The 15,413-nt window shown below is 36.6% G+C and overlaps 1 protein-coding gene across 4 annotated transcripts in view; it reads right to left on the minus strand.

The window, feature by feature from the left end:
• LOC130074070 (transmembrane channel-like protein 3) overlaps window positions 1-15,043 on the minus strand; it is a 29,486-nt gene extending 14,443 nt beyond the window's left edge. For 3 of the 4 annotated variants that reach the window (XM_056239587.1, XM_056239586.1, XM_056239585.1), the window contains exons 1-7: window positions 8,562-8,813; window positions 8,016-8,163; window positions 7,303-7,346; window positions 4,162-4,309; window positions 3,554-3,663; window positions 3,398-3,476; window positions 1,775-2,059 (exon numbers count right to left, since the gene is read on the minus strand). In XM_056239587.1, the coding sequence (XP_056095562.1) occupies window positions 1,775-2,059; window positions 3,398-3,476; window positions 3,554-3,663; window positions 4,162-4,309; window positions 7,303-7,346; window positions 8,016-8,163; window positions 8,562-8,719 (972 nt within the window). In that variant the 5' untranslated portion in view covers window positions 8,720-8,813. Of the gene's footprint in view, window positions 1-1,774; window positions 2,060-3,397; window positions 3,477-3,553; window positions 3,664-4,161; window positions 4,310-7,302; window positions 7,347-8,015; window positions 8,164-8,561; window positions 8,814-8,848; window positions 8,948-10,355; window positions 10,463-10,837; window positions 10,920-12,326; window positions 12,403-13,790; window positions 13,938-14,686 lie in introns of those variants that run through there. The other variant, XM_056239588.1, reaches the window with a different exon arrangement.
• Between the last annotated feature and the right edge of the window lie 370 nt (window positions 15,044-15,413).

Here is a 15,413-nt window from a genome sequence, read left to right on the forward strand (position 1 = left end):
ATGACCTCTTTTACACTGCCACTGAAGTCCGTCGAGCCAGACTCAACCCCCAGTTGCAAACGCTCCTGGCCAGTAGTCAACGCCACCCCAGAAGACCCCATCACAGCCCGTAGCCCTTCGCCGGTGACCACCGACGGCGCCGTCCAAGCGAATCCTGCTGAACAGCCGCCAGCAAAGGCCCCCAAACGCGCGACCGGCATAGACAACCACGCCAATACCGGAGGTGGGTAAAAACAGACAGGGACAAATAGGGACTGACCCGGTAGCGCCAGGGAAATATTGGGCAGTGGTAGCCCAGGTCTTGCATTGGCTACAAGCAGGTTGTTGAGGAGAGTTGTAAACAGGGCACATTGAAAAGCGCCGATTTCTGTTAGTTGCGGTCCAGGATTGCGCTCAACATCTCCAGCAATAAGTAACAATACGGCGAGTTGAACGAGCCCATGGCGTGGGTTAGACAGCTTTTCACATGATATAGAAGACATCTTTGGCTTTGGATTTGGACCTCCATTAACGTTGAATTTGGAGTACAGCAGTTGCTGGCTGCTGCCAACACGGGCGTTTTCTTTATTAAAGCGATGCCGCACAGACAGCAACAACAGCGCCACAATGTATAAAACTATAATCCAATGATGTAGTGAAAATGTGGACTTTGATGGTTTAAACAAACAACACGCAGCACCAGCCAAGCTGCATGCGTGCACGTCCGAGTCCGCCATTTTGGTCTACTCCTATTGTGGTGGAACGGGAGCTTCGTGCCCTGGATGTGCATCCCACAAATCTCCATCAACTGCAAGATGCTATCCTATCAATATGGGCCAACATTTCTAAAGAATGCTTTCAGCACCTTGTTGAATCAATGCCACGTAGAATTAAGGCAGTTCTGAAGGCGAAAGGGGGTCAAACACAGTATTAGTATGGTGTTCCTAATAATCCTTTAGGTGAGTGTATAATCAGTTATTTCTAGAAATAGAAATGGCCTCTTAAAATAGAAATAGCAGTAGCAAATTTATCGCAAAAACACATTCAGTTAGCCTGGCTAACGTCAGACCACGTCTCATTGACATTGAGACGTGGTCTGGGAACCACATGTTCATTTTCTCGTATTTGAGGCGTGGTTTACGAATGCCCAGAGCCGTTTATTGGGTGCTACGAATGTCTATCAAATGCGCCTGTACGTAGCTCATAGCCAATCGTTTCAATTATACCAGATGACGTATGTAGAGCGAAAGAAATTAGACGAGGAAGACGACGATGGGTCAGAGATTTATTTGCGTTCTAAACTACTTAGAACAATATCTAAGGCTGCATCGAAAGGTAACTTCACGTCTGCTGCCATGTTTGATCCATAGGTATAAACAAACTGCTTCGGTGTGTCGCAGACTCGCATAGACGTCTTGCTGCTCCCTCCCCGTTCTGTGATTGGTCCACTCGCTGAGGCGAAATTTTGGTCCATGGTATCCAGACTGCCTAGCAGCGTGAATAAAATCGCGCTGCGCAAAGGCAGTATGGGGAAACCCAGGCTACATTTCAGTCAAAACGCTTCACAAAATTAGGGTTTAAAGATATGAAACGTCTCGGTTGCGTCTCGGTTACGTTACGTCAGATGTGATCTGACGAATTGGGATTTGCATCTCGTATAAATACGGAAGCGGATGAATAGCATATTCAGGTATTAGCTGAGGATGAGCCTATGAAGGGACCAGCCAGGAGTGAATACCAGCAAAGTCCCTGATAATCTGGAACAGAGAGCAATGATTTCCATGTGAAGGAGTACCTGGCCGACATATGTTTCCCAGCAGGGATCTAGCTGTGATCTGGTGTTGTACTCATAGAGGACGGTCTGGTTTAGCAGGGACTGCATTCTTAGTGGCTCTCTGGAGGATGTGGTGCTCTTGATAGTGGTCACACTGTTGTTGAGGTCCAGAAGAGTCATGTTCAGCATGCTGTTCCGTCGCTCCACGATATCCGGGACAATCGTGGACAGGTTCTCCTCAGTAGGCTGGGAAATGGTCGCTAGGTATGATGTTGAGTCAGACAGGTTTACTGTACCCACAGTAATCTGGAATGATTCAAAACGTGTACGATTTACGTAACTTTTTTATGTCACATTTAATTTTTCTGACTAAAGAATGGTAAATATCTGAATAATATTTTCATTGCACAGAAGAAAAATGCTTTGATGTTGAATGTTTATTATATACAATAGTGGGCAAAAGTGATGGCCGGGGAGATATTTGTTTTTAATGTCCCTGCATGTACGATTAAACCATCAAAATATGAGGAAAACATTTTCTATATATTTTTTTTTTTATATTTTAAATATGAAGGAAGAACAAAAAACACTACACTTGGTTAAGGTATTTAACTGACAAAATTATTTGGCAAAATAGGCAAACTACAGCTACAGGGTTTATTTTACTAAGCGGGAAAAAAACCTAATAGAAAAGCAAAACAAAAAGCTCATAGCAAAAAGCACTGACAACAACATAATCAGTTATTAATATTTTGTTGGTTCTCTCTTGTTTTTGCATATGTTCGTAATTTCTTTGTATGACAGCCTGGCATTAATTTATGTCTGCACAATTTGGCATGTTTTATTGCATTGCACAAATAAAACAACTGACTCCAAGCACAACTATGCAAATTGCTTACAAAATCTTTAACACATTTTTAATATTATTTGAATAAAGGGTGAAGATGTCAATATTGCTAGGCAGGACATCATTTTTGGTGACTACTTTATTTTCTGCTGAGCAATAAATCAACAGTAATCTGCATGATTAAAAAAAAAAAAAAATCTAATAAAAAATAATAATAATAATTATTACTACTAAATACATATATTAGACAAAATAAGAATTATATTGCAATATTTTGGTTTATTATATTATTTCTTTATTTTTAAAGAAAATAATATATTAAAGAAAAACATAATAATAATTTTAATTATTATTATATTGTACAGCACAACTGTAAAATTACAATATTAATAGCTGTCTTAATTTCTTTATTTTCAAACGTTAAACCATTGAGCTTTTATTTTGACAGAAACTCGCTTCTCAAAAGTTTCCAAGCTTGGGCAGATGATTGACGAATGTTGCATTCCCATATGCACGTTATAAGCAACCCAAACTCAGAGCAGATGCTGAGTTCATGTTCAACCAAGCTGCTCTGAGACTGAAACCACTGGATCAGGAGTTGCTTGTGTGTAAAACAACAGAGTGCCGCAATTCACTCTGGGGAAAAAAAAAACAGCGCCTATGTTTATTTAATTAAATCGCTTTATCGCAATTTGATAATCGCACTAAGCCATATCGCGGTTTCGGTTTTATTTTGATCAGTTGTGCAGCCTCAGAGAAAAGGTTGAGGATTAAATAAGAATATAATTGTGACTCACAGCAGAGCTCATACTGTTGACTTTATCCAGCAGGGCAATAATCAAACTGTAGAGGTTTCCAAGGTACAACACCAGAACTCTAAACAAAAAAGGCACATTTCTCTTTTAATAAACAAAACCAGAGCAATAACAGTGTTCAAACAGTGATGTTCTTACCTGGCAAGCTGGAAGCGGAGACTTGTTCTGGGGTGGTACATCTCCAACTGGGACACTAGCTCAAAGGCTGAAGGAGCAATCATTGTGATGAGGGACACCACCACACTCACCTGATGAAGAAACCCAATTCACATCATTCATCTTGCTCAAATACACACCACATAAACACTAATACTAGATCAAATATCTGAAGCAAGACGCAAGAACAATTAAATCGAATTATAAAATAAATTATGAAAACAATAACAATATGTAGAAGAAAAGTCAAAGTAGAAGAATTAATTAAGAATCAATAAACAATAATAATAAAAATAACAAAAAATGTGTTGAATAATTGAATAATTAAATAATAATAATGAGATGAAGAAAATAAGATGAATAAGAAAAAAATTATCATTAAATAATATGAAGAAGAAAAGTCGAATAAGTAGACGAATTAAAAAAAGAATTAACCAAATAATAATAATAAAAAATGTGGTGAATAATTAAATAATAATAATAATAATAATGAGATGAAGAAAAAAATAATAAAGAAGAAAAATAAAAGTAGTCCTTTTTTGCATTATATCTATGTGTACTGAAGTACATTTGTATAAAACATAACGTACTTCGTTCTTCTCCCAGAGTGTTAGCTCAGGTTTCTCTTGCTCTAGTTTCTGAGAACGATCCACCACAAAATAGATGATGTAGATGCTGCCGGCCAATGACAGCAGCACGAGAATGTTTGCCAGAATCCGCAAACTGATCAGTACGGCTCTGTTGGGATAGAAGCTGAACTTAATGAGAAAACAATACAGTCAGATATGCCTTTAAACAACTGTCTATGTTCTATAATGAACCTCTACTTACAAAGAAAAATAAATAATCTAGACCTTTTGCAGGGGTGATCAGTATCCTGTATCTTCATGATAGGGATTTATGTTGTGATGATGAATGAATGACTATACATAAACACACTTACACAGTTCCATTCTAATAAATGGAAATTAACTATTGATTACTGACTTACAATTATTTTATGTAGGAAGAAAGAGGACAAAGAGTAATGCGAGAAACCTGAAACTAGCACAAAACTACGTAGGTAATTGAGTGACAGGAAAATGTCAATTATACAGTTTAGGGCTATTATACAAAAATATTTGCATCATGCTGTTATTGACCAATCAGAAACAAATATTATTAGGGTTGGGTATTGTTTGAATTTGGAAGATTCCGATTCAGCTTTTCGATTCCGATTCTTATAGATTCCTAATTTCAATTTCAATAAGGTAAAAAAAAACAACATCTTAGATATCATTCACATTTATTCTAAGTCGTATTGTAAAACATGTCTTGTAGCTGAATATAATGAACAAATATTAACAGGCTAAATAACACGTACACAAGGAACTTTTGCCTATAGTTTAAAAATACCACAAACAACTAGCCTAACTAATAGAAATTTCAAGCATTAATAAAGACAAGTAAACACTCAGTAATTTAAAAAGAACAAATAAAAAATTAGCAATCGCTCAAATAAATACAACTGAGCAAAGATACAATTGAAAAAAAGTGTTTTAAGATTTTCAGGTACAGAAACTGTAAACAAATGTAAAATAACACTGCATTTTATGAATAAAGTATACATTACAAATATAGTTACAGAGGTTATTCAGTTAAGAACAGAGCCTGAATTTTCTCTTTGTCTTTTGATGTTTGATTAATGTTATTATAGAGATGACAGGAGGGATATTAGGCTGCTGTCACTTTAAGAGCTGCACGGACCCAATATACTGTTACACATGTGAACAACGTGTCGTCTTCTTGCGTCTTGAATGGTTTAAAAACACATTTTAACTTTTTAAATGCACGCTTTGGATGTGTGCGCTTGAATGGTTTAAAATCACCTTTTTAAATTAAATGACCTTTTCTGCGCTTTGGATGTGTGTGAAGCACAGAAAACTGCGTGCGGGTCTTGCGCATGATTTAAAATCATATTAAAATGCACAAAGGAATCGATTAGAGGAATATAAAGTTTTATTTTATAACATATCCAATTCCTGACCTTAAGTATTCGATTCCAGAATTGGAATGAGAAGCACAGAAAAAAGTGTGCAACTTTTGCGCTTGAATGGTTCAAAATCGAAATGCACTCACAGGAACCGATAAGCCAGCCTGTTCTCACGTAAATGCGTCTTTATAGCACGCATTGTGTATTATCGTGCAATTTATACGCGAAAATGAGTTTACGTGCATATGATACGCAGTTTTCGCGTGCATTTGATACGCAGTTCATTTGCGTGTAATACACACGCACCCAACACCACTAATTCTACCCAAACGTATAATACACACGCACCCCACACCACTACTAAACCTACCCTAACCAACCCATGCGTATCCTATGCACGTAAAAAATCATTTTCGCGTATAAATTACACGATAAACACACTGCGTGCTATAGAGACGCATTTAGTGTGATCAGGTTGGATAAGCGTAATCGAAATGCGCGTTTCTTATCGAATCACCGGTTCTTGGACGTTTGGAACCAGTTCTTAAATGGAACCGTGATCTCGATACCCATCCCTATATATTATAGAGAGATGAGTAATAAGAAAAAACACTAATGTGTAGTCAATGTGCAGTTTCTATTGCCAGTGACCAATAAACCCCCAAAAATACTTTAATAAAAGTTCTTCTGACACCAAGTTTCTGATTTACGAGGTTATAAACATGGTAAAAGCGACAGAATACATGCTTAAGAGAATTTCAAGCTTCATAACAGGGTTTATTTCCCCTAAATCAGCATTGGCTGAACACTGCAAGCACAGCATCAATAAACAATCCCTTTCTGACTTGACGCACTTCATTTCCCAGTTTGCCTGACAAGTTTTATCACAGACAAAAGCAAGTGAGTAATAGGCAAGTACTTCAGAAATGTTCTGTCATCATATTCAAAACTCCACAGAGATATATAAGAAAGTCATCTATACAAATATCTCATGAAACCTGTCAAGAACATGTCTGGGTTATATTTCACATTATTTAATTTGTAGAGTATGCATTCTTTAAAAATTATCATTAAAATAATAACCCCATATTACAGTTAACATTTTTAATTAAAAAATACTGTATTAAATTAATGATAATTGCAAAACACCGTCTGAGCACATTGTAGTAATGAGAATACATTGAGCAAATGTGCCTAATTGTCCTGAAACTAATGTCATAAAGCAAAATAAATAAACAAAATAATGAATGGCTTCAAAATTAGGCTTCATTTTTTTTTTCTCAATTTGTTTCTGGGGTGAAATGTGTCTTTAGCTGTGATAATCTAGAGATACTGTACAAATGTTAGCATAACCCTGTGTGCATGGGTGTCGCATTCCAGCAATATAATAATCGGCTTAAATGTGTGAGCAGGTCTGATGGCAATTTAGGTGCAGTCATCCGCCTGCAGTAAAAGGCTGTTTGTATAAAATATGGCGGGGTGTTCTCCGTTTCGCATGTTCTGCTGCGATTGCATTGGAACAGGGAGGAGATGTATAAATCAAAGCTGTCTGAGGCAGCATTACAAGAGCCGTGACAACAGCCCCAGATAGAGAGGAACAGCACATCGCTGTAAGTCACTTACTGATACCATCATTCCCACCCTCAAAAGCCCGTTTTGTTAAACATGCACTTCTGAGAAACTTTGGAGAAAACACTTAGTCAGCACTTAGCGTTTTGTTGAGGTGATAATGGAAACACAGATAAAGAGGAAAACTTGCAAGCTTGTTTCTTTCTTCTTCTCTTGCTCTTCTACAATGGCCTCCTAAAAAAAGGAATAAAACATTTTTGGCAAAGATAATCCAAAACCTAAGAAACATTAATCATAATGTATGCCAAATAGGTACTGTAATTACTGTTACTTCAATAAATTGTGGTAATTTGGTACCGTCATAAAAAAAAAAAGGAAAATGATAATGATTTTTTAAAACAGTCAACCAATATGATAACAGTATCTAGAAAAGAGGACAGCCGATGGTCAATATAATACCTACAGTATATTATACAGTTCAATGATCTAATTAAATTAAATTGAACATTTTACTTTAATTAAATTAATATTTGCTCTCAAATTTGACAAAAATATTTCAAAGAAAAAACGTTTACTATGATGGGTAGACCTAAAAACTGGCACAGTTACTGGCCAATGCGCAAAATGGCCCAATCTTTACCTGACTAATATATTGCTGTCATTATGGGAACTATGATTATCAAAAAACATGCAACATTTGTATTGAAACTGAACGATATTCCAAAGAAATATCTGGAATTTAGCATGATACTGATGAGACTCAAATAACATGTTTTCCTTGGGAAATCAGCACTAATAATGAAACATAAACCTCCCTTAACTGAATTAAAACTGGATGATCATTGAGAATTGAATCAAGGACAGATTGTTTATTTCAGTCTGTTGGATGTAGAAAACGCTCACTCTGATGCTATTGACGATGGCTGCTCCTTTACTCTCGGCCGCCTCTGGGTTCCCAATCAGGTAGTCCCACGCACAGAAGACACGCCAGCAGAAAGTGAAATTCTCATCGGAGGTGCCGGCTAAACTCGTGCGGGAGTTTTTAGCCATTCTGATAGAAAACAGCATATGAAGTTGAATTATGGAACTAGTAAGCAGCTACTTTTCCAAGGAACACAAAAAGAGCTTTTCCTAAAGAATTTCCATGCAGGTATTTTGCATATCAGAGTTTATAATGACCATGACTGCATAAAAATTAACCACATGGCCTTAAATTACTTAAAAACATTGTAAATGTAATCCAGGTCAACCAGATCTTTGGTAAACCAGCTTCAACAGAAAGTCCACACCTTGATTAGTTAAAAGTCATGGCTTCGATTCTCAGGGAATGCATGAACTGAAAACACGTACAGCTTGAATGTGCTGCAAGTCTCGTTTGGACCAAATGCATAAATGTGAATGTAAGTTAATCAGTGATTTCAAGCAAAGCAACTTTGTAGTGGTGATTACTTTCTTAACAAAGTGAAGAAGCTGTAGGCAAAAACGGCCATCCCGACCATAAAATAGGCCAAGGGTAGTCTGTAGCCAGCGCTGCCGATTTTACGCACATTGCCATAGTAGCCGTAAAAAAGTACAGAGTATTGTAGATATCCCTGCAACACAGACATAGAAAAAAACACACAAAGTGGCAGATTGCAAAGCACAAATAAATGATTTGTGATTAAATCCCTAAATTACGCTGGAAATATGTCCAGCACATTGGTAAAGCAGTACAAAAAAAGAGATAATAATCTTGCCCCCAATGACCAGATGGTGTCCAGGTCTTGTGCGGAGGAAAGGTGATCCTTGGGAATGGTCTTGCTGCGGGTGGTCCCAAATGGAGCGCCAGCCAGGAGCTGATTGGACAGATTGGAAAGACAGAGGGAATGATAGAGGACAAGAGATCATACCTGAGCAGAAATTGCTTTGTGTCTCTGCACTGGGAGTGAAATAAATCTAACCATATTTTCCATTTCCAGGTCTAAAAATGGCCTTGTGGAGTTTCAATAAAAGATGTTGTCTACAAATAATGTATGAACCCACAGCAGCATTTAAATATCTGTGCATGCTTTCTGAAATAATAATAAAGGAGAATAATGTCATGTATAACGCTTAAAGGCCAATTCGCACTGCACCGACAGATGCTGACCAACGCTATAAGACATTTGGTTGGGTTTTGTAGGATCAGTGTGTTAACCCATTGGTTGGCGTGGTCGGCACTTGTTTTCACCAACTGAACAATTGTTGTTTGTTGGGTTGTGAAATGTCTGAGAAGTGATGTACTGTAATCTGCTGAGTGTCTGCGTCTGTAGGTCGGTTTGCAAAATTAAAAAGCACAAAGTCCACGAGAGTTATACTCTATATTAGTAAGCACTGTTTCTGAACCCCCTGAAACACCTCTATTGTAGCTTTGAGTTTTCTTCCAGGAACGTACAGTACGTCACATTATTCCTCATTTAAATAAGTCCTGTCCAAGACATACGCAAAAAAAGGGGCGAGGCCTGGTTGATTTGCGTTAGTAGTGTATTGAAACTCGTTGTTATGGTAAGGGGCGTGACATTTCTAAAACACACTTGAACATTATAACCTCCTTAACGTTTGTCTGTGCGCTGCAAATTTTACAGCTTCCAGAAGAGAGTACAAAGCAGGCTATACACACAAAAACTTCTCCTGAAAGATGTAGCCATTGCCATTTTGTCAAGACAATCTGGTGTTTATGGATCACAACTTATAAGTATGTCTTATTATTTGTAGTTGTGTTTTCTATTAACAGTTCCAATTATAAACTGTATGTAGTTTCTATGATAGTTATGATTGAAACGAAGGGCAAAGCTTCGCCTCCGCTAGCCTGCTAACTAACATTGCAGTATTGATGTAGTGTTTACTTTAGCTTTTGTAAGCTCATTTCCCGAACACGCGCTAAGCGCTGCCAATCACAACAAACTGGGCCAGCTAACCAATCACAGCACATTTCGTATTTCGGAAGGAGGGGCTTCGTTCGAAAACAACACGTTTTCCCAGAGAGAGGAGCTGTAATAATGTAAAATATGTTAAAAATAATGTGTTTTTTGAACAATCAAGCATGAAAACACATTCTAGTACACCCCAAAAACAAAATCAAGACTTCGTAAAAGGGCATAATAGGACCACTTTAAAAGATCATTTTGGTAATGAAGATTTCCATGACACTTTAATTTATAAATATTTATATCAGAACATATAGCTTATTAATTACTTTTAAGAATGAATGCAGTGCATACAAACCTCAGGCAGCACGATAAAGGCTCCAGTCATAATAGTGAGAACTATATTGATCCCAAACAGCCATCGTAGGAATATGAAGTAAGAGGCCACTCCTGATCCAAAATGACCTTCAAAAACAACATACTGTTTAGTGCACATTTAATGCAGTATGGAGTTATTTCTACTTGATCTGACCCTTAAAATACTTACAGCTGTAAGGGTTATATTGTTACAGTCTAATTACATTTTTGACGTTAATCACACTATTTAATCTAGATAGTTTCCACAGGGATGTACATTTTAGGTTACCTGACAAAGTATATTTTTTTACAGTGAATATGCATAAGGCCTAATATATTTCCAATATTAGAACTATTTTATCATTCACATAAGTTATGTGATCAAATAATATTGTTTTTTCCTTACGCCTTGCAATATGAGGATAACACATTAATATTTATATCTGCAGACAAATTAAACATTCTGTTTGTCAGGATACTAACTTTCAATCTTTTTAATCCTCATCTCCCAGGGAATGAACAGAACAACAATGTTGTAGAGGACTCTTGATATCTTTTTCAGCAACTGCAAACAAACATTTATGATCACATGAGAACAAATACAACAGTTAGATAAAATGATAACATAAGCAAATGTTAGATTAGGATAGTTTGCAGACAGATGAATCCACAAGTAAATAAAGATTCAATGCTGAAAGACCTGTGAGACCCGAGTTCTCATGTATAAGGATAGTGAGATCATAATTTGTTAAATCAATGTGTACGGATATCTGATTTTCAATCTGCAATAAAAAGCCATCATCAGAATTAATAATTCACCATCAAATCCACTTGCTAAGAAGTCAATTAATTTTAATGGTGCTTGGGCAGCCTTGGCGAATGCCATTGGACATTTTAATTAAACCAGGCTATAACAACAGGCCATAAATTTGAGTGCAGCGTCTGTGAGCAGATGAGGAGCACCGCTGAACCAGAGACATGCAGAACCTTAACCGGAATCTCACAAACACACAGCTGATGAAAAAAACTGAAAGAAAAAAATGAGAGAAGCTATAACATGAAAAAGACAAAAGCAGTTTAGACAGATAGACAGACAGATAGTAGGGGTGTAACGATACACGTATTCGTATTGAACCGTTCGGTACGAGGCTTTCGGTTCGGTACACATTTCCAACCGAACGATTCGTTGCACCATTTTTCCTGCCGACCAAAATTTTGTTAGCATTCGCGCTGGCGTGACCACCACAACGTTGCCCAACATCAACTGCACAACTCATTTGTGCTTAACGGACCGTTTTGAGTTCGGACCAATGTCAGTGCAACACGAGCCAATCTTGATCAAGCAACACTTACTACACAGTGCTAAGAGATCCAGTAAAGAAAGCATTTGAATTCGCCACGGAAGTAACGTTAATAACATCGCTGCGAGATCTAGTGAGAAGCATTCAAATTTCTCTGTCATTATTTCGACATTATGAATAAAATTGCTGCCCTCAAATGTTAATCTGGAGCCTTGCAAACTTAAAATAAACCTGAAATAAAATAAACCTGTGTTTATAACTAGGACTATTTTTTATAAGGAGCTGTTTTTTGTTTTATATGCTGATTATGTTTCATATAGAGTCAAGTATAGCTCCATCATTGTTCAAATTTCAAAAAGATCATAGTTTATGATGTTAGTTTTAATAAATAAAGAAAAATTAAACAATCAAGGAAATTTATCTGCCATTTCTTTCTTTTTGCTGTATCGAAAACATACCGAACCGTCTCACCACTGTATCGTATCGAACCGAACCGTGAATTTTGTGAACTGTTACTAACCCTAATAGATAGATAGACTTACAGAAAGACAGACAGATAGCAATACTTGCCTTAGCAAACACCATGAATAATGCAGTAAGCAACATGCACAACTTGTGTTAAAAATTGTTAATGAACAAATTCTGTAGATAAATGGTTGCATAAAACTTACATCTGCCCCGGCTGCCTGGTAACCTCGTGTCCTGGTCAGTCTGCCCTCATACTTCAGAACAATCTCTCTGGCTTGCCTAAAACACACACAAACAAATACACTGAGCTTTAGCGATCTACACCATATCCTGCTATGGACTGACAGCTGTGGTTAGTGTGTTCCTGTTGTGTTAACATGAACACAAACACACTCTTTTATTAATGTTTGCCTTTCATCGATGTTTTTCCCATTAAAAGTGGCACTTCATTGGTTTCTTTATTAATAAAAATGAAAAACAAACCAACAAAAAAGAAAAGAAAAAGAAAAAAAAGCCATAAATTCAATGGCAACATAATAGAAACATCAAAACAAATACAGATTGAAAATTGATTTTGGGGGGTACTTTCTTCAGAAGGTGGGTGTATGCAATCATGGGCACTCACCCAAAGATGATGAGGACACTCGTAAAATGTAGCATGTATCTCTTCCATGAACCATCAGGCATAAACCTGCCAGTTATTGTAAGTAACTTCAAAGATAAATGTGCTAATAAAATTCTTGGTTGGATAATCAGATTTTTTTTTGATATTAGGGTGGACGCAAACGTTCAGAACCTCTGAAATAAATAAATAATAAAAGCGTTACGTTGGTAACTGACATTTGGAAATTTGATGTCCTGTGCTGTATAACATGCACTACTCCATTCCATCTAAAGCTATTTTAAACATTTTTATTTATACCAACATGGTAAACATTTTATAAAACAACCATACAAGTATCTGTATTGCATTTTACGGTATTTTGGCATGGCTTTGCCAGATGCATAGACTTTACCAGAAATAACCACTATGTGCTCTTGCTGTAACATTTGCGCATCCTTGACCCCCGCCCAAAGAAGCCTCAGTGATCGGTACCCAGTAAAATGAGAAACTGCTGGTTAGGCTAATGAAACAATTACTCAGCCAATTTAGATTGTTCTCCAGGCATCATGTTGTAAATATGGTGGCCGCTTTCAAGCAATGAAAGTTAATTGTTATTTACCTTACGGGTTTAATGCACAGATGCTTTCCTTAGCCATTATCATCAGTTTCAAACATTTGGAAATATCGTTTCTAAGTAGACTAATGGCTGTAATGGAGTCAAATAATAAACTTAATGAGAAATAATGCTTATTTCTTTTCATTATTCCTCCTTATGTATCGAGCATCACAGGCTTTCCTGCAGTCATGTCAACTGCTGTATAAACATTGGCCTCAGCTCAAAAATACCTTTACAGCACATTATACTGTATATCAAGAGCTTGAAACATTCTACGCCCACTTTTTGGCCTTATAAATGCTGAACTTATAAATATTTGATCCTTTATATCTTGTGCTATTTAAAATGTCCCACTAGAGAACAATACAACTTTAAGATCTGTAATGATTTTAATACATGATTAAATTCGGATGACATTTTCTTAACATATAGTTGGCGGGGTCTTACTTTAGTACTTTTAGCTTGCGTCTTATTGGCCAGGGTTTGGTTTGGATGTTGGCGATGATTTCCTTCTGAAGCTGAATGTTCTGGAACATCTCCTCTGGATCATTACTCTCCACTCTCTCTCCATCCTTATCTTCATCATCAGATGGTCTGAAACACAACCAAAGATCAATAATCACTTTAATTAATCTTACAGTAACATAGTAACATTTGCAGCACATAATAAAACGGTTGCTTTATATGGTATGACAAAATGACATGTTCTTATCTTATTTGTAATATTTCATATTATAATTATAAAATGACATTATTATTAAAGTAAAGTATTACACTTTAAAAAAAAAAAAAATAATGGTAAAATGTCAAATTAATTAATTTTATTTGATAGCGCAAATTAGGTAAACACACACTTTGGAGGATGAAGGTGAAATGGATTCATAACTCTCCAACTGTATATACATAGTATATATAACCTGTTTATGTTGTATGTAGTTATATCTATAAAATTATGATCAAAGTCACTTAATTTTTATTTTCTCTAGTGTGCGTGCTTAGTGCCCACATAAATCATAAATGTATGTGAAGAAATGTGCACTGCATATACAAAGCAACATGCGATGTGCATCATTTTAATTCCTTGTTTTATGGAAATCGAGACTCAAAATTATGAAAACATTATGGTATACAAGAATTTATACAGATGAATTTATATAAATTCTTAAAAATGTATATAAATATAGTTTTTGTACCACCACGTTTAGAAACTTTACTTTTAAAAGAAATATCAGGCTCTGTTCCACTGCAAAGCATGAATATTCATAATAAAGACTGAATTATTTAGTCTACAAGTGTCATGTGTGAAATAAGCCAATGCAATTTACAGTAAAAAGCCAACTTACCCATTATCGTCCTGATACGAGGAATAAATCCTTCTGGAATTTTTTCTTATGCTCTTGTGCCGCTTGGAGGATATCAGGGGTCTGGTTATTGTTGCTGGTTCTGCCATTTCACTCATTTCCCAGTGTTAAAACTTTCTGCAGTCTTCAGTGAGCATGTGTCCCATCTGTAGGAGTTCTCCCGTGCCGGTGTTGCTGATGGGACTCAGGGGGGGTGGGGACAGGAACGAGGAGTGATACCTGCCCGATTGGGTCCTGCTGAAGTGCTGCATAAGCCCCTCCACGAGAGGAGTTTAAGCTCAGACAATCACTCCAATGACAGCTGTACTGGCTTCTTAAAGGGACAGCGCAAGAACTGCAACCTGGTGATGAATGCATGCTTCTGTGCAAAGTGATTCAAACAAGAGAATAGATATAAATACTATTCTGAGACCTTTCTCTCTCTCTCTCTCTCTCTCTCTCTCTCTCTCTCTCTCTCTCTCTCTCTATATATATATATATATATATATATATATATATATATATACACTACCGTTCAAAAGTTTGGGGTCGGTACGATTTTAAATACTTTTAAAATAATTCTCTTCTGCTAACCATGGCTGCGCTTATTTGATTAAAAATACAACAAAAATCAGTTATAGTATTAAATATTATTCCAGTGTAAATCAGCTGTTTTCTGTGTGAATATATAGTAAAGTGTAATTTATTCCTGTGATCAAAGCTGAATTTT

Source organism: Rhinichthys klamathensis, unplaced genomic scaffold, assembly GCF_029890125.1.
Source record: "Rhinichthys klamathensis goyatoka isolate OS25496 unplaced genomic scaffold, OSU_Roscu_1.1 h1tg000567l_1, whole genome shotgun sequence".
NCBI classification, from domain to species: domain Eukaryota; kingdom Metazoa; phylum Chordata; class Actinopteri; order Cypriniformes; family Leuciscidae; genus Rhinichthys; species Rhinichthys klamathensis.